Source organism: Euleptes europaea, chromosome 4 (genome assembly GCF_029931775.1).
Source record: "Euleptes europaea isolate rEulEur1 chromosome 4, rEulEur1.hap1, whole genome shotgun sequence".
Taxonomy (NCBI): Eukaryota; Metazoa; Chordata; class Lepidosauria; order Squamata; family Sphaerodactylidae; genus Euleptes; species Euleptes europaea.
In genome coordinates this window covers 37,275,605-37,295,897 of record NC_079315.1, presented here as the reverse complement: position 1 = coordinate 37,295,897, position 20,293 = coordinate 37,275,605, and the positions used below count along the sequence as shown (strand labels likewise).

Below are 20,293 nucleotides of genomic sequence, written 5' to 3'. Positions count from 1 at the left end.
ATGGATAGAGTGCAACTGAGGCTTTTAGGGAAGAACTGATTTATGAAATGAAGGATGTAGCACATATGGAAAAGGTAGCTCAGTTATAGGATTTCAACATAAATAGGGATCGGTAGGAAAATGAAACAAGGAAATTAGAGGTGCAGAAGGAAAATGAAGTCCATACTGCACATCACTGAATCGATGTCAGCACAGGTTCACTAAAGGTGTAGAATGGAGAACTAAGCCCTGAGATGCATATGGTAAATGAGTTGGCTCTGGTCAAGAAGTCATGGTGTCATTTGGAACTTCTGCTTTGTATAGTCCATGCAGTAAGAATCAAGTTGTTTCCTCCCATTAAATCATTCCTATTCTTCCAGGTAATATAAAACACATTGCTGGAAGCCATGAACATATTTTGGAGGCAAAAAATTTGCACAGACAAATGTGAGCATTTGGGAATTACAATAAAATCCACCCTTTTTCGTGGTTGGTCAGGAGGGCCTGAAGGGTTTCAGCTGTAAAGCTGTAAAAATTGTATCTTGTCCAGGACACCATAAATTTTTCACCATGGGACCTGGAGCCAGAGGGCATTTGATTTAAGGTGATTCTGGCAACCTTGTGGCAGATGGAAATTCAAATAGTTATATTGTAAAATGGGATAGGTGATCAGATTGAATTGAAGCAAATGTAATAGAATAATGTCTTTGTCCTCCCTTACCTTGATAGCTGCTCCTAATCTGCTCTAGGTGCAGCAGCAAAAAATGCCCAGCTCAAAGGATTCCAAAGGAAAGCTGGGTCAAGTGATACCAGCACTACAAAGCTGTATACAAAATACACAAGTGTCAATCAACAGGACAATGTTGTATACAAAATGACATTTTAAACCTCTAACCGTGCAACCCTAAGCACAGTTATACCCACCTATGTCCACAAGTTGATGTGCTTAGAAAGGTGCAACTCAGTAGGATTGTAGTATGAATCTGGGGCTTGTGAATAGTAGCATACTTAGAAACTGCAATTTATTCAGCTGTCTGTTTTGCTCTGGGATAGTTTTGTGATGTGGTTTGGGTCACAGGCAGTTCTGTGACAAATGTGCTTGCATTCATATTTTACATCTGTCCCCTGTGTTAATTGCATAACCTTGTCTATAGTTTCCACGATGAGTGCATGGCATCAGGTTCAGGAGCAGGATCTTACCAAGGGGACTAAAAATAAGATCCCTATCTGGGCTTAACTCAGTGAAATAAACTCTGTTTGATACCGTTGGCCTCTCTGTACTGCGCTAGGATAAGAGGCAAACTCATACCTTGTTGTGCAAAACAGAGAGAGAGACAGAGAGAGAGACAGAGAGAGAGACAGAGAGAGAGAGAGAGACAGAGACAGAGACAGAGACAGAGACAGAGACAGCTTATTATCCAGGAACAAAGGTCAGGATGGGAAAGACAGACCTGACCCCCAACTGGCACTGTTTCTCCCAAACTCTTCAGTCCTTCAAGCTGGGTCTGGTGAAGATGTGGCCTCACAAGGTGCTTTTCTGCACTGCAGGGGCTCTTGGCTGCTTCCACATGGACGTTTTGCTCCACTTTTGTTTCCAAACAAAAGCAACTTTTTTTTAGCATCCATACCACACCATCCTCTAACCATCCAATTACTAGATTTTCCCTGCTCCAGTCTTTTTCAAACCTGCTTTGCTTAAATTATTTTTGAAAGAACACAGTTCAAGCATGTTTGCATGCTGTCTGGACAGGAAGGTGCCATTTTCTTCCATCAGCACTTCATAGCTGCCATTTTCCTTGACACACCCCTGGAAGTCTTGAGGGCTTTTTTTATAAGAAATCTGCAATTACTATTGTGCTGTAGCACAGTAATGTAATAATGAACTATTGCCACAATCTCCTAGTTCTTCTAAATTCCCAGTTTTCATTTTGTCAAAGATGTGTCCCTAGCCCTTTTTGTTGTGGAGATGTAAGGGGAAAGATGCAGGCAATTTCTGTCCATGTTGCCTGCAAAATAATGGGGAGGGGGGAATTGCAAGGTGGCTATACTGGGGCAAGAACTTACTGCTCAACCATTTTTGTGGATGCTCCATTTTTGCTGCAAATGCCTCTGCAATCACATCAGCAGTGAAAACAACATAGAGAATAATTGCCATGTGGATGCAGCCTTCACCTAGTGGTACACTGTGGTTTGGATTAGGTGCAATGATCTATGAGGGGTATGGGTTGAGAATCCTGTATGTAGTTACTGCTCTGATAAGATGTCCTAGTGGAGCATTTGATTTGCTGCATGCAATAAGGGAAACCGATCTTTCAGTTTCAATTACTGTTCAAAAAAATGCACAGATACTCAGAGAGCTATATGCCACCTGCTATTACTCAGTAATCCAAAAAAGAAAATAATCATCCTGTACATTTTCTCTGCTTAGAAACTGCTTCTCTAGAAAACAGACTTCCTGAAAGCCAAACTATAATGCTTGCATCTTTCCTCGTTTTTGCCCCAACAAAGCAAACATCATCTCTATAGAGCTGTTTCACGTCAGAAAAAGGACACAAGGGCTTGTCCTGCAGTCCCTATCCAAATCAGCTTCCCCGAAGCATATTATTTAATACTGGCAGCTCTATAAGTATAGAAAGAAATGTAAGGATCTGCTGTGGTCTGCTGCCTGTGGTCTTGGATATATTGCATTCTTATGCAAGTGTCCTGATTTACTTTCCCAGAAAGATCAAACAGAACTAAGTGAAAATATAATAAAAATTGTTTTCTTGAAGGGCGAGCAGTGCACTTTGATTCCTGAGATGCTCTTGGAATTTTTAGCTGATTGACTATGGATGTTTTAATTTAGGGAAGTCAAATTTGCAAATTTAGTATAATCCTGGCTATGCAAACATTGCATTCCCACCAGCTGAGATTTTCCTGATCAAAACATGATCGGAAGAATTAAGGTGGTTTTGTACAAAAATGTCGAAATGGGTAGTTCTGAAATAGTGCAACTGTTACTGTAGTAGCTTCATGATTTGTTCGTTAGTTTGTTTAGGATATTTCTATGCTGCCTCTTCAGAGTCTTGATTGAGGCAGCTTACAATTCAAACCACGTTACTGTATTAAAAACAAGCCATTGGACTTAAGTAGCATAAAAACTGATAAAATAAGACCCCTAAAAAGATGTATTTTGGCCTGGTGCCTAAAAGAAAGTAAAGTAGGTGTCAGTCCAGCCTCAAGAGGGAACACATTGGAAAGGCAATGTGCCACGACAGAAAATGCCCTGTTTCTAGTCGTCACCCTCCTCGCCTCTGAAGGCAGAGGCGCAGAGAGCAGGGCTTGAAAGGCAGATCTTTACTGTTTATGTGCTTGTTTATAGCTTACTTTTCAATCAGATTGGCTAAAATATGTCACAACATGCATTTCAAGACAGTAATTATTGCCGTTAAAGCAACTTGTACAGCTCTGGGTGATATAGTAGTAGAATGTTGCTTTTGAAGAGAAAAGAACCCTTGTTTCAATCATATATGCTAATAGACAAGGTGGGGGAACGGGGGAATTGTCAGAGAAGGGGAGAAATAGAGAGGCGGGAGGTTGACAGAGACCGGGAGGGGCTTGATGGTGAAGGGGTGGGGCAAAAGAGAGCGGGGTAGGTTGACAGATAAGGGGAGGGGGAGAAATAGAGGGTGGGGGAGACCGACAGAAGGGAGGGGGTAAGAAAGAGAGGGAAGATTGTTTGAGAAGGGGGGAGAGGGAAATCTCCCCATACGTTTCTTGTAGGTCCCTACTTGTTTGAATTAATTATAACAACTATACTAATAACAAGTTTCTCCATTTAAGTTTGATTTGTTAATATCTGAATACACATCCTTCATTACTAATTAAAGGTTTCAGTCCAGTGGTTTGAGGGAAATGGGACTTGTAGTAGTTCACTCATCCCTAGTATTATGAGAACCCAGTTTGTAATTTAAAATTAGTTTTTGCCTGAAGGTTTTTCATCTCCTTGATTGCATTTTAGATGCAATCCCATCCCCAGTGAGAAGGCCCTTCCTCTTCCCTACGATGCAGGATTGCTTTTTCCCACCCCTGTTGCAGCCATTCATACTACCTTGCATGCCTGTTCTGGAAGGTCCCTCAACCTTTGGGAGGGCCTTTGGCAGAGCTAGCAGAGTTGCTGTCAGAACAGGGAGTGGAAACAGCCGTTTGCATGGGTAAAAGCAACCATGCACTGTTTAGCACACCACCCATGTTTTTTATTGAGCAACTATCTCCCTACCTCCCTGGCTTCATGCAGTGATACACGTAGTATCCGGATGAAATGACAGCCTGACTCTAGCTAATTGGCTTTAATTGTAGTAATGCAAGCAATTACTTGCTCCACTGTAGCTGAAATCTTCTGGCTCTGTTTCTGACTGTCTGGGAAGAGCCACAGGCAGTGTCCTGCTTTGCAATACAACCCTACATATCATGTTAAGAAATATGACTGGTGCAGATTTGCAGCAACTTTTATGTATCCTCTGGAACAAAGAAGATACTAGGATGCCATGAGAAGACACCACAGGAAAACTCTGTCACCATCTCTTAACTCAGCAGTATATCTGTGCTTTGGCAGAAACCAAGACTTGATTGGGTGACAGGACTTAGCCTAAAACCAGGTCTGAGTGCTAGTCCTTGTAGGAATGCTAGAACTTTAGGGCCTGGTACTATTGATATGCCTGTATTATTGTATCAATTCCCAATGACAATAACACAGTAGGAGGTTGATAGTTCAAAGCAGTTTGTTTATTAGGCCCAATATACACACCGGGTGAAAATTGCCCCAATGCGCAGGACAATTCACACAAACATCAAAGGAGTGCAAGCACGGATATAATCTTTGGTAATGGGAGGTACAAAGACATAATACATGGTGTCAATATAGAACTAATAATAGATATTTAAGGATTTGAATACCCTATTAGAGATTCGGAGGCGTTACATAGAAGTGGTGATTTCATTCTCACTAATGAGCAGTGAAGACCCTCATGGTCAGGTGCTTCTCTATTTGATATTAAATTACTGCAGTTCTTCTTATCTTGGACCCTGGCAGCTGCCAAGGCTAACTAAGGGAGTTTTTCCTAGCTGGCCCTTATGAGTGGGGAGCCAGCTTATGAAAACATACCGTATATACTCGGGTATAAGCCGACCCAAGTATAAGCCGAGATGCCTAATTTCACCCCAAAAATGGGGAAAAATTAGGCACCCGTGTATAAGCCGAGGGGGAAATGCACCCCCTCCCCCCTGCAGGCTTACCTGACCGGGCTCCAGGCGCGCGGGCAGGCATCGGCGGCCCCTCCCTGCTCGCAGGAGGCCCCGCAGGGTCAGCTGGTGTCGTGGTACAGGCGAGGAGCGAGGGCTGTAAGCGTAGTCTGGGGAACAGTCCAAGGTCATTCACAGTGAAGGCAGAGTCCGAGATATCAATACAGGCAAGGGAAGTCCAAGGGGTTAGTCAGAGCCAGTCCAAGAAGTCAGGATACCAGGAATCCAAAGGATAGCAGGGAAACAAGGCAGGTACTCAAGGAAGTTGGTGACAAGTTGCTTGCACAACAGCCCAGCCTAACTGATGGCTTAAATCCCTTCCCCTGCTGCTGTAGCAGCCAGCTGATGCTGATGAGGCTGAGTTCACAGGTGGTGCTTCAGCCCTGCTGTTCCTCATCACTGCTACTGGGGAGGTTCCTCTGTAAAGCCTTCAGCCTAGCACTCTGCCGTCTCTGCTGCATTGCCAGACGGACCTGTTTTCTTCTCTGCTCCAGTGGCCCTGGTGAAGCCTCTGGAGACACTGCATGTTGCAAGGTGTCAGGTCCAACTGGAGTCCTAGAGCTGGCAGGCTGCAGACATGATGAGTCATCTCCTGACTTTGGCTGATCCTCTATTCTGGCCTCTACTTCCTCTTCATCAGAGGAGGTCTCTGCAGGCTGACTCTCTGCAGGCTGACTCATGACACCTGGCAAGCGGGAGGACCGGCCCAGGTGAGGTGGGGGGGTGGGGGAGGTGGGGGGGAAGAAACTGCCGCCGCCCAGTAGAAGGCGGGGTGGGGTGGGAGGTGAAGAAACCGCTGCCGCCGCGCAGAAGGCGTGATCGCGCAAAAGGCGCGACGATCGCACAAAAGGCGCGATCGCGCAAAATGTGCAATCAGGTGGTGGGGAGAAACCACCGCCGCCGCGCAGAAAGTGCGATCGGGTGGGGTGGGGGGGAAGAAGCTGCCACCGCCGCCTCGCAGAAGGCGCGATTGGGTGGGATGGGGGGGAGAAGGCGGGACAGCCCGCCCATCAGCTGGCCGGCGGGAGCGCGCTGGGAGAGGGCCCAGCAGGCGAATTACCGTATTGACCCGAGTATAAGCCAAGGTGAGTTTTTAAAGCCAAAAATCATGGCTAAAAAACTCGGCTTATACTCGAGTATATACGGTACTCGGGCCTTCTATGAATTCTCTAATTAGCTTCTAACGAGCAAAGCTGGGCCTCTTATACGCAAGGCCTTTAACATATATATGTGCTCGTCGTGACTTTAATCATACATGCCAACTCTTATACACTGAGTATGGCATATTCATAAGTGCAGATTATACTTTATTGATTACAAAGAATATATTTCAAATCAGAGAATACGTTTCCAATACATTTTTAGTGAATGAATACATTTCTTCGGTGAAAGAATACATTTTCAATAACATATAATGATTTCAGGCATTACACTATTGCTAGCTGCCTCTCAGGATGAAGCTGTTATACTGATCCCATTTTAAGCAACAGAATCTGCTCATGGTTAAACATTTAATTATGTTCATACTTACTTAGGGGTAAGGTCCTGATCTCAGTAGGACTTATATAGATTGGGTTGAGCCGCAAGTGTTGTTAGTTTCAAAGGGACTTCCAGAAAAATCTTAGCCAAGAGTTAGTGGATAAGGTTAAGAGAAATATGAGTGGGTTATCCTATTTTACAGCTACTGTTTTGTTAATTACATTCAATTGTATCGCAGTATGATTGGCTGAAGAATTAGTTGCTGTGGGATACTTCCATGGGCAGTCAACTGTAGACATTCATGGACTCCAGTAGGAATGCTTTAACTCATGCAACCCCTTCCAGTGGTGGTATATGCTGTTGGGGTCAGGATCTCTGAGCAAGCAAAGGATTTAAATTAACTTCCACCCCTCCCTCAGTCCATGCCAACTCCCTTTACCACAGCTGGGCAGCCAAGTTTAACTCTCAAAAGATTTCCCTCAAGTCTCCAATTCAAGACCTGCTGTGGGTTTGAATCTGAACCTTTTCCCTGTTTCATTGCCAAACATAATAGCTACTGTATCACATTAGACAGTAATGAAAAGGGAAAAAAATACAAGGTAGCCCTGGTTGAATACAAACCTTTTGATGGAAGGCCATTCTTTTTCATTTGACCAATCAGCTGATGGCTTTTTTATGAGCAAGATAGATGTTTCATGCTGACTAAATGGCCAAATGAAAGATATAACCATAATGCCTGCCTCTTAAATCAGGCTGCTGACGGTTCCCACTGGTTGAAGCAGATTGATGGGACTCATGTTTTCAAAATCCACTGTGCTATGTAATTATTGGAAATAAACTTACCTGATAAAAACTGAAAAGTGTTTCAATGTGTTCTAATTGAAGTTAGCTAACAGAGATATTGGAAATCACCATTTCCTAGAAATGCTCCAGATACCAGATGATTCGTTTTCCACCTTTCACCAAGAACCTGTGATTTACAGAACAGTATGATGTTTTGTTAATGTTGATGTGCATTAACTCAAAAGAAATTTGAGGAGTAGCCAGTTTCTGCATGCCCAAATACTTATGGCATCTGAATAATTATTTCAATGCAGATGTGTTGTGACTAAGGAGGTAAGCACATAAAATCATGAGTGATTTGGCAGAAGCTAATAGGCTATTTCAAGTTTCTGTTCCCATAATATAATAAATGTACAGCGCTAGATTTATCCCAACAAAGTTATAGTATTTCCCTTGAAACTTGCAAGGAATGTGGAGTGTGCTGCTGGAAGCAATGCTGTGTTTGGTGCAACCAGCCACAAATATGTGCTGAACAATTTAAAAAATAGCAATGATGATTATTCATGGTTGGATATGATATGAGTTCTAGAGCAACTTCCTTGATTGTGGTTATCATTCATAGCAATGCTTTCACACATCACACTCATGGCAAAGGTTCTCAGGATTTATACTAGAGTCTACTCATAATTCAGATACTGGTATGCCCAGTAACTAATTCTTGACATTCATGAGTCTGACCAATAGTTACAATTTTTGTAATTTTCATTATAATAGGAATGAAACAAAAATTATAATGTAGAAAGTGGCTCTAATTATTTGATTGTGGATGATCCCATAGCTTTTAGAAAAAGCAATGTGGAGAGAAAGTCTAATTTTCAACATAAGTGTGAGCATAGAAATGTATACAATGAAGCATTAGGTTCTCTCTTAAGTCCAACAGGTGGCAATTCTAGGTCAAAATGCATTCAGTCTTCAGCTGGTAATGCCTGCAGGGAGAAGAACCCAGCTTTAACATCACATCAAATAAATTTCCAATAAAGTTGCTTCAGCATGTAACCAGTATATGCTCTTTTCCCAAAGCACGCAAAGTTCATCTTAAACAATAAACACTCGTTTGATTATTTTACCTCATTCACCTAGTAATGTTGTTTTCCCCATCTGTGGTTAATTGTAGTGTATTCCCACCTGGGGTGGGGGTGAGGCGATCTGGCTGTGTGAATAACTTCCTACCTACTTGGGGAGAAAGTTCTGCATCTGCCTTTTCTCTGTGTCAGAGAAGACAGATAATCAAGCAGACAACCCAACAAAGAGTCCTTAGGGACATGGGTTGTTATATCTTTCTGACTTTTGATGTGACACCTTCCCAACCCGTTCTGCTTGGCCCTGTATAATCTCCACATTTATCATGCTTTCTCTAGGACCCCACACAGGAGAGCTATTTTAAGGTTCAGGAATCATTGTTAGTCTATTTCTTTTGTTTCTTTTCTTTTTCGTTAGAAATGGTTAATCCTCCCAGAAGGTTTTGTACTGTGTTTTCAAATCAGAGACATGTAATAGCTTCCAGCACGATACCACGCTTGTCCCCAGAGTCTACTGGGCTTTTTGTGAGTGCCTCAGACCCATGTGTGATTAATGTATCACCTCACTACAAGGAATTAGACATCCTGTTTATAACATACTGAACAAAATTATATTAATCCATGGAAGAGCCTCTTTAATTGACTAGGGAACCTGTATTGCTACAACTGTACATTTTTTTTCTATTTGGCTCTTACATCACTTTTTACCTTGATTAGAAAAGACCAACATACCCTTTGGGGCAAGAAGTCTTATATCTTTCAACATGTCCTAAAGCAAGGATGTTGAACTCATTTGTTACTAGGGCCAGATATGACATAAATGTCACTTGGTCGGGGTGGGCCATGCCTCGCCAGCCCAGATTGGGACTGGGGGGTGGGGTAGCTGCCTCAGCTGGCTTGCAGGCTGGATAAAAGCTCTCAAGGGGCTGAATCCGGCCCGCAGGCCTTATGTTTGACACCCCTGTCCTAAAGGTTTTCTGCCTCAGTTCCTTCCTTCCCCTCCTCTTTTATTTGTATCTGACGTATTCTGTGATTTGTTATTATATTCCTGTTCATCTTCAGGGGAAAATAATCATGATGCAAATTTATTGGATTTGGCGCAATTTATTTTTGTCATTTTTTTCTCAAGCCTCTCCATCCTTTCTCCTCCGTATTCCTCGTATGGATCTTGTGATGATGTAAACTATATAAAGCAGAGAGAGGAGGCAAAGAACAAAAGAAAATTGTTGACAAGATTTCCTGAACTTTTTCAGTGGTGGCTCTAGAATAGCCTTCCAGGAGAAGTCCATTAGCCTTTCTGGGACACAAATTTGTGGGGGGAGGGATCAGAAGCCAACCACCAATTGATCAGAAGACTATTCACCTGACCACCACCCTTAAAAATCACCACACAGGATCATTTAAGATCAGAAGCCACTCTTGTTGTTACCAACTATACTGAGTCCCAGCCTTGGACTCTGTGAAGTTGGGGTCCTGGACTGAGTTTCAGCCCTACAGGGACCTAAGGACTTTTCCTGGGATGTGGTAGTGGATTGAATGTCCAGTCCAGCTGGAAATGGACTGCTGATGGACATCCCCCTCTATAAAAGTATCAATTTAATTATTTGTGAAATTTAAGGTGTGAGAATATTTATACACTCCCTGAACTCCTTGGAAGAGGGCAGGATTTTTTATCACTGTGGGAGTACAATTTAGATTTTCTGCCACAGAAATCAAATTATCTCAAACTGTCTCTGAATGTGAAGATTCCACCTCCTGCAAGAAAATAAGGCCTTTACATTACAAAATTATTCAGGAAGATGTTTCAATATAGGGAATGGGACTGTGAACTACACTGTTAATATGTGCTGTCTGTAGCTGTGTGTTACCTTGTTCTCGTTGCATTATATTTCTACTTATGTAATGTATTTCTTGCATTGTTTAACATCATGTTTAATACTTATTCCTTGTTTCAGATTTCTTCAGTCCTAGTCACATTAATTTATTAGATGTCTCCTCATCCTACTGATTGTGCTGACTTACATTATATAATCCGCCAATAGTCTCAGTGAGAAGAGCAGACCATAAATAAATAAAATCTAAGCTAATGGCAGGTCAATGACATGGGAGAGGAACTAGGCTTGAATGCATCCACTACTTTCATCCTTTTAAGGGCAAGAATATGTTCAGAAATGCTGGTCTTACTGATTACTTTTCTAAGCAAAAATATTCCTTTTAAAATGGCAAGAATTGTGTGGTCAAGGAGTTGAGGGGAATTTTTCCGCATTAGTTATATCATGAGTATTTTGCACTCCAGTATCTGCAATAGTCATTGAAACAGCAACAGAGAAACAAGTAAAAGAAAAATCATGTTTAAGAGACAATCTCTAGTCCTTAGTGCTGGCAAACAGCAACAGAGGACAACCTGGAGAGAGTTCACAGTGGGTAGCCGTGTTAGTCTGTCTGCAGTAGTAGAAAAGAGCAAGAGTCCAGTAGCACCTTAAAGATTAACAAAACTATTTTCTGGCAGGGTATGAGCTTTCTGAAGAAGTGAGCTGTGGCTCACGAAAGCTCATACCCTGCCAGAAAATATTTGTGTTAGTCTTTAAGGTGCTACTGGACTCTTGCTCTTTTCTAACCTGGAGAGAGGACATCTAGACTTTCTGAACTAATAGGCAGCCTCATTTCCAGCAGGCATTCCTTTTCACTCAGGAAGAATTCTGAATCTACTTTTTAAAAAACAAATTGGGAACCCCTTCCTGAATGGAAAGGAATGTGTGTTCTTCCACTATGAAAAAAAAGTTCTATTAAGACCACTTTAACAACATGAAGAAGAAGAGTTGGTTTTTATATGCCAGCTTTCTCTACCACTTAAGGGAGACTCAAACCGGCTTACAATCACCTTCGCTTCCCCTCCCCACAACAGACACCCTGTGAGGTGAGTGAGGCTGAGAGAGTGTGACTTGCCCAAGGTCATCCAGCTGGCTTCATGTGTAGGAGTGGGGAAACAAATCCAGTTCACCAGATTAGCCTCCGCCACTCATGTGGAAGAGTGGGGAATCAAACTCGGTTCTCCAGATCAGACTCCACCGCTCCAAACCACCGCTCTTAACCACTACACCATGCTGGCTCCCTAAAACTTACTGGGAGAAATTTGCTGAATGTGCTAGTGCCACCCACATGACTGACTAACAGGTAGAAGGAACTCTTACAGCACTGTCCTAAGGGGGGTAGGTGCAGCGCAGTCGGAAATGGCGCAGCCAATCTGGAAAATTCCTCAAACACCTGTGAAACTGATGTATGCAGTTCCTCCATTTTTGCACCACTATTTTTGGTGGCGTAAGTTCACGCTGGCAAAAGGGGGCGTTCCTGGGGCAAAAGGACTCTGGGAGGTGATTAATGTCAGCCCTACCCCCAGGAATGCCAGCGTGGTGTAGTGGTTAAGAGTGTGGGGTCAGCCCTGCCCCTGGGAGAGCCAGCGTGATGTAGTGGTTAAGACCAGCGGTTTGGAGCGGTGGCCTCTAATCTGGAGAACCGGGTTTGATTCCCCACTCCTCCACATGAGCAGCGGAGGCTAATCTGGTGAACTAGATTTGTTTTCCCATTCTTATACATGAAGCCAGCTGGGTGACCTTGGGCTAGTCACAGCTCTCTTAGAGCTCTCTCAGCCCCATCTACCTCACAAGGTGTCTGTTGTGGGGAGGGGAAAGGAAGGAGATTGTAAACTGGTTTGATTCTTCCTCAAGTGGTAGAGAAAGTCAGCATATAAAAACCAACTCTTCTTCTTCCTTTGGCGCTGGCATGAGCCCCTGCACTGAAGGTATACTGCTGCTGCAGCTGCACCAGCACCCATGTGTGGCGCTGCTGTGCCGCTCCCTGATACCAGTGTAAGTGGCCTGGCGCTGGCATAAGTGCCCATTTGGACGGTGCAAGTGGATTTATGCTGGCAGCAGGATCATGCTGCCTCCTAAGCCCATTTGCGCCCCCCTTAGGATTGCAGTTAGTAATTTTGGAGGGGTGGGGTGAACATATCACCGTAGTGCCTGCATAATTCAGTTTAAGAGGTATCCCATGCCTGGTTTAGCAACCTTTGTTTAATAGGTACATATGAATTTTGGCAGCTTCAAGATTTACAGTTCCATACAAGGATATAAAGTGTGCTTTTTACTCTGATTATTGTCAGTGGCATATTTGTCATTTTCTGGACTATTCAGCAAGGTGTGTCTAATTGATTCCTGTACTGTGATCCTAACAGCTTTACCTGTAGTCTTTCTCCTTTTCAGGTTCTTTATGCTGGTGCTGCAGACAGTACGGTTCAGTTTATTTTCTATCAACCTATTATTCACCGGTGGAGAGAAACTGATTTCTTTCCTTGTTCTGCTTCATGTGGTGGAGGTAATACATTAATCATCATTATAGTGTTTTGTGTTGTCCATCTAGATGGCACTAATACGTATAAATGTGTCCTTTTCCAAGGAAAACAAGTTTTGCTCTTATTAAGTTACCTGATTTGGAGATACCCCTGTTAAGGAAAACTTGCAACGCTATGGAGATATTGGAACAGCTCACTTTAGGAATGATACCCAGGGACAAATTCCTTCCATTTCCTTTACAATCTGCTCTGCTGAGAGGGGAAATGCATTTCTGTAAAGAACAACTCCAGAAGGTGGTTCATTGCTTTCTCACATACAGAGATAATCCCAATGTGGTCATTCACCGATTAATGACTTGCCCCTGTATTTTGATATGGTCTGGTTCTTTCTCCCAGTTTTCTCCTCTGTTTTAAAATCAGGCAGCTCAAGCTGATTCTGCATCCCAAATTAAATATAAAGGATCTTTATTCTGAAAACTTCTGTCCTTTATGGCTAATTAATATTACATTTCTCTGTTTATGTTTTGAAAGATCTTGTGTTGTCAGTATGTTCAATATAAGTATGAGTGGTGCTTGGAAAGCATGATAGAATTTCTTCACCAGGCCTCAAATTTATATCCGGCCATTCCAGTTTAACAAAGATGCATGACTTTGGGTACTGGATCTTTGTGTGTTAGAAAGCTTTCCTTTTGACCTTTCCTTTATCCCATAATTTTAAAAAAGCTTAAATAATTTCATCAAGGTGATTGCCATGATGACTTGTACTTAAAGCTGCTGAGGGAGTTATATAATCCTTGTAGTAAGGATAGTAGTACTGTCTCTGGAGACCAGGCCAGGCAACTGGTAAATGAAATTAGGTCAAAACAGCTGATACTCCCATATGGGAAATTAGTGGGGAAATGGGCAGTGGGAAGCAGAATGCACAGAAGGAAGATTTTATTGCAGAATGCAAAGCAGTGCTCCAAAGGAAAAAAATTAATCACCTATAGAAAAAGGATACATGTAGCTGGTGGGCCCAGTTCCTGATCAGTGTATAAATTGAAATCTAGTGCACTAAAATACTATAAAATTGTAAAATATAAAGTTATAAAATATTGTAATTGGCATTAGTATGGACCTAAGTAAAAATACAGAGGCAAGGGAACCAAATTTCTTCCCTCTAGACATTGAAAGCAAAGTGAAACAAATAAAAATGTTCTGTACATAGCTTCTTCATTTAAAAAAAAACTGCCACAGATAGCATCAATCAGTGTTTTTTAACTGTGAATTGTGAATTTACATTAATTTGTGACTCTAAATTAAATCTGTGGAGTATAAATAGTATCCAGCAAACTGAAACATGCCTTTCTGCTTTTGTAAGAGCTGCTTTTACATTTTCATCTGGAAGAGATAGGCGTGGTCATGAGAAGCTGTTCTGGCCCAAAGATGTAGGACACTGTGATGTTAGAGCTCTAAGGCAAGCGTTTGTTTTGGAGATAAGATTCTTTAAAGCAAAAAGTCATGCTCTAAGACTTAGAAAAGTCATCGTAAGATATACATGAATATTTATAGCTTTTTGACATTATTTTTTCATAGACTGGCAGATATAGATGCAATTCTGAGAGAACATCCATTTCTTTCAAAAGGAACATTAGAAATGGTCCAAATTTTGTTGTTACTATTGTTAACATTTAGATATGAACAACTTAGGTTTGTGGGCATGCCGGTCACAGTGAAGCCACAGTTTTGTTATCTATTGGGAAGTTAGCACTTACTTAAAAACTCAGTTTTGGGGGAGGAAAGCCATTTGGGAGGATGATTTGCAACACAGAAACAATGGTGGAGAAAAACGGGCAGTCCATTCATGAAGGGGTCAGAGCCGCATAGGAGCCAGTGTGACCCTTACACTGGTATCTGTGCCACTTGTGCCATACAAACTGGCACGGACACCGGCTTATGCCAGCCCCCCAGACACTGGCAATGGCGGGGACTTGGCCGCCAGCTCTGCCGGCAGCACTTTTCTGGCCTATCTCCCCATGCTGGTGTCCATGGGGGTGTTCCTGGGATGTTCCTGGGGGCAGAGCTGTCTTTAGACAGCTTCCTAAGCTCTTTCAGACTGAGAACAGGCCATTTTGCAGGAGTTCAGTTCACCTGCAAAATCGTGGCATAGTCCCATGGAACTCTATGGCGCCGTCTAACCACCCCCTTTCAGGAATGGGCAGTTAAGCACCATTTTCAACTTTTGGGACTGCTTTTCATTCAAGTATTGGTATCAGAGCTCAGTTACATGCATTTGATTGCACTATTAGCCCATTAGAGAAGGGAGTTCTTTAACTAGTATAGCTACAGATGTCTACAATAAAATCATGCAATCTGAAAGCCCAGTTCTCAGACCATGCAGAAGAATAAAGCAGTAAAATCCTGGGGTTGTAGAGGGAACTGTGCCAGTTCAGCGTGTATCACATTTGAAGGGGTACAGTGCACCTTATTGCCTGTGTAGATCGGGATTTAGTATACCTTTCCTTTTATTTCCGGCTCATCTGACCAAAGGTCTTGAGCACAACATACATAGGATAAAATAATCTTAACATTGTGGGATGATAAAATATACAACAGCAATAACTTTAAAATCTTAAGAATGCTTAAAACACTTTACAATTAAGATAAAAATAACATTAATGGATTACTTTACAGGCATAACAATATCTACAATACAATAATAATATCGCTACTTAACGAATAATTTAGTTTGTTGTGCCTTTAAGGAAACTATTATTACCAGGTATTTCACGGCACATCTGGTTATTTCTGGGTCAGCATCACCCGACAGAAATGGGACCACCCAAGAGTCAACAGGAAGATGATATCTTAATAGAATGGGAGCAATCCAAATGGCCCTGGGTGCAGCCCGTAGATCACAAAATAAGAGAGATTTAGTATACCTGCAAATAACTCCATCACAAACTGTCGCATTCTAAGGACATGCTGCTCTGCCAGTGCAAAAGTCCAAATACAATCTGCCTTTGACACTTCCTTTGTATATGAGTGAGTGTATGCATATGAGTACTGAGTCGCCTAGTTGCCTTTGTTTTCCCTGCACCCCTTTTTTTTACTATCTGGATTTTTTTTTTCAGGTTATCAGCTGACTTCTGCTGAGTGCTATGATCTGAGAAGCAATCGAGTGGTGGCTGATCAGTATTGCCACTACTACCCTGAAAATGTTAAGCCAAAGCCCAAGCTTCAAGAGTGCAACCAGGACCCTTGTCCTGCAAGGTAAGTCAGTTCATCATTGTGAGACACGGCTTGCATTGAATAAAGTCAAATATGTTAATTATGTTACTGCTTCTTGTGTTCAGAGCACTGAAAATACATCTGGTTATTTTTTAGCTAGTGTATATGGATTAACGTGAGTTTCTGGGGTAGAGGCTTTATCTATGTAGGTATTTATTATGGTTGATTCCTGTATTTTCTCCAAAGAGCACAGAAAGGCTTTCATATTTTTTTTAAACCATTATATAATAAACCACTATACAATTGTATCTTATCTCTAGATTTCTTCCTGCAATTAGATGTCATCAAGGAAGACATAAACAGTTGCATTCGTCCAACATTCAAGGGGCATGACTTACTAATATACTTATTACTGTATTGAACAAGAGGCAGTTTTGAGTAGGGGTTTACAATAGTAAACAGAGAGGAAATCCCACACATGGTACCTTCTTGGTTGTTATATTTTCATTTTTGGAAAGGGAATTTGTGAAATCTTTCAAAGATTAAATATTCACCAGAGGTTAATTGCTCCATTTGGTTTGACCTTTGGTTCAATATCACTCACTTCCTTTACTAGAAGTTATTCCAAATATATCAGTTGTCAAAACAGGAAAAGGCCCAAATTGGGGCAGATTTGTGTTAGAGGATCATGGATATGAAGGAAAACATGGATGGTGGGGGGTGGGGTAGAAAAAAGTAGGGTAAAAGATTATTGGAATGATCAGATCCTGTCTTTCTCAGGTCATATATACCCAAAAACGTATTCTACAAGCAGTGTAGCAGAGGACAGGTTAAGTGCTGTGGATACAGTTAGGCGCAGGAGGCAGAACAAAGGGCCAAATTTACTGAGGATAGCGCCAACTTGGCTAGTGGCCCTGCCTTCTCCCTCCTGTGATCCCCATGAACTGCCTGGAGTCAGGAACAACCATCCTCCTCTGTTTTCTTTACATATGAATGGGTAGTTATTGTTTCTTCTTCCTGCTAATAACATCTGGCAGGGTGATTTTACTGAGGGGTAAGGAGTGGAGTTTCAATGAGAGATCAAAGGATTAAAGAGACACAGCATATTACAAAGACAATTCAAATATTAGAATCTGGGAGCCAAATTAGATGTAGGGAATCTGTGATCATACCTCCCAACACATCTAGAACATTTTCATTCTACCCTTCCTCCATGGAGCTATGGACAATGTACTTCATTTTTTACTTTCCCTTTTTATCCCATTCCCTGAGATGTAGGTGAGGCAGAGAGAGACAGAGAGAAGGTGAGGAGAGAGAGAGAGAGAGAGAGAGAGAGAGAGAGAGACCTATCAGGGAAGGGGGATGATTTCTCTTGGGGAAACAGCATGGGAATAAAGAGTTAACCTGACCCTGTTCAGTGGCCTCAGTTAAAATTCCATAATTCATAACTGCAAGCTGCTTTTTGAATGTAAATTGCACATTAGGAGATCCTGTCACAGATTTCCAAAGTCTCTAGCAAGTTTTCCTTTGGCCATCTTGGCCATCTTCAGGGCATGGAGGAGGGGGCACTGGGTTTAGGGTGGGGAGGTGGTTGTGAATTTCCTGCATTTTGCAGGGGGTTGGACTAGATTACCCTGGTGGTGCCTTCCAATTCTATGATTCTATGGTGGAAGCTTTTGGTGGCCTTTAAGGTGCTACTGAACTCTAATTTTGGTCCACCCCAATACAGGCACGATAAAGGACCAGGACAACAATTTGTTCACATATCAGCCTCTGTACCCCTACATTCTTATAAGATAAGCTGAGGTCTTTGTGGCGGAACAGCCCCTGGGCCCTGTTTTGTCTTAACCTCTTAGGCATCTGGGTTCCAGTGCACGTCCAAGTCTCTGTCTGACACTGTGCCACTCTTCTGGCTTTTCTGACCCTCTTCTGTCCTGTGTAGGAATTACCTACTGAGAGTACCAGGGCTCACTGCTTTCCTCCTCTGTATTGTCGTTCTAAGGCCCTGCCTTGTGCCAACATCTCCTGCTACCCAGTGTCTGGTTACCACAGGGACAGCTTACTGCACTTGTTCACCACTGGAGGATTAGCAGTTTGACAACTGATTGACTGCCCCCCTTCTCCTGGTACCTGTTTTAAATAGTGTGTTCAAGCAGTACAGGTTTGTGTGGTACAGAGAAAAACTACTAGCATTAAAAATTATAGAATGCTTATCAAAAAGATGTGGAATGGTCTAGAATAGCCTGAACTCATCAGATCTTGGAACCTAAGCTGGGCCAATACTTGGATGGAAGACCACCAAAGAAGACTTTGTGGAATAAGTCAATGGCAAACCACCTCTGCTTAATCACTTGCCTTGAAAAACCTGTAAGGTTGCCATAAGTTGGCTGTAACTTGATGGCTTTTTACACACAAAAAAAAGAAAATATCCATACACATACTCTCAGCATATCAACAGACTGAACAAGGGATCCAAAAGAAAAATGTAAACATTCAATTCCTCTGTCCCTCATTCTGTACATGAGTCTTTGTTCAAACCTGCAGCCCTCCACATGGCAATGGTGGCAGCAGGAACCCTTGGTGTAAAAGCTTCTTCCTCCTAGATGAAGTCAGCCAGAAGAGAGCTTCCCCTTCTGTGCCAAGAGATTTTATTATCTTTGTTTGCCTACCCCCTGTGGGGCTAAAGTCTCTGGGAACCTCCAAAATTTCTCTTCCCTGCTAGTGTCATTGTCCTCTAGCTGGAGGTGTGACTTAACCATGTAACTGTCCCAGCCAGAGAGCCATAACCATTTCTAAAACATTGGGTGGGGTGACTCCCCTCTCCTGCCTGTTTTCTGCTAAGAGAGAGAAAACCTCTTAAAACTCAAGGTAAAGGTTTTGTACAGACCAAACTTCCAAAGTAAAATGCATTTCTCCACAGCCAGTATTGCTTGTGCAGTTTGGGTTGTGTTCGGAATATAAGCTGTGTGTTCTGGCCTGCCTGGGTCAACAAAATCAGGAAGTTATCAAGCATCATATGTGGCTAGCATGCCATACAGAAGCCAGTGTCTACAAGTTGTTCCTGCTTGACTTATCCCTTGTGAGCAAGAATCTATCCCATAAACTTAAAAAATGCATGTACCATAAGCAGAGAGGAGGAGAGACTGTTCAACATGTTATGGGGGCTTGTAAGATAAAGATACCTAGATATTTCTTTTTGTCAGTCATTTAAAGATGTTGACCTTTCTTGGTGTTCACACATGTCACTTGTTTCTGGGAATTTATCTGAAAGCTGTTTACCAGATTGCTTTCTATATAATCTGACATTACATATGCATAACTGTTAAGACAGGTGGCTGGCTGCATGGTATATGCAAATCAAAAGCGAGAGAGAAAAATAACTTCTGGGCAGATGTCAGGAAGTAATTTTTTATCTTTCTACAAGACAGATCTAGGTGAGGCTGTTGACATATAGATCCCAAAAGGCAGGAAAGCTGTTTAGATATCCAGACTCTGCTGCCTCAGCATACAATAACTATTAGAATGGAACTAATCTGGAACTAAGCTCTGCAGTATAGGAGATGGCTGATAACTGCTATTGGTTTTTAAAAACAGATAATGGCAAATGACAGCAATGCCATCACCTTTAGCAGTGCCCCACTGTTTTGTGCATCCTGTATGTTTGTTTCTGTATTTATTTCATTTTTAAATATGTTTAACAGGACTGAGAGTACAAATAGGAAGGTGTCGGTCCCCCTGCCCCAAAGCTCTCTCCCCTCTACCCGATCCATTCATTGTAGACAGAACATTCCAAACATATGATGGATGTTCCATATGTGAAATACTGTGTGCTGTACTGGTTGCCCCATTCAGCATGGATAATGTACAGAAAGAGAAGGTAACAAAAAAGGGCAACTAACATCTTACTTTAGAAAAAAATTACTAAGGTGATTATTAATTAGTAGGAGTCTTGTGACACCTTGAAGACCAGCAAAATTTTATTTCAGCATACATAGCTGAAAAGATGAGAAATTCACCACAAATATAGTTCTGTAGGGTGCAAACAAAGCCCCAATTAAAAAAAAATGAGAATCAGTCTCTTATTCTGTCATCGTGTCCCTGAAAACTATGTAGATAGATAGCAGTTATGAGG

The 20,293-nt window shown here is 42.1% G+C and overlaps 1 protein-coding gene across 1 annotated transcript in view; it reads left to right on the top strand.

The window, feature by feature from the left end:
- The window catches only part of ADAMTSL1 (ADAMTS like 1), a 553,327-nt gene that overhangs the window by 360,965 nt on the left and 172,069 nt on the right, over positions 1-20,293 (top strand). The window contains exons 9-10 of the mRNA XM_056848970.1: positions 12,863-12,974; positions 16,065-16,203. Coding sequence (XP_056704948.1) covers positions 12,863-12,974; positions 16,065-16,203 — 251 coding nt within the window. The remainder of the gene's footprint in view (positions 1-12,862; positions 12,975-16,064; positions 16,204-20,293) is intronic.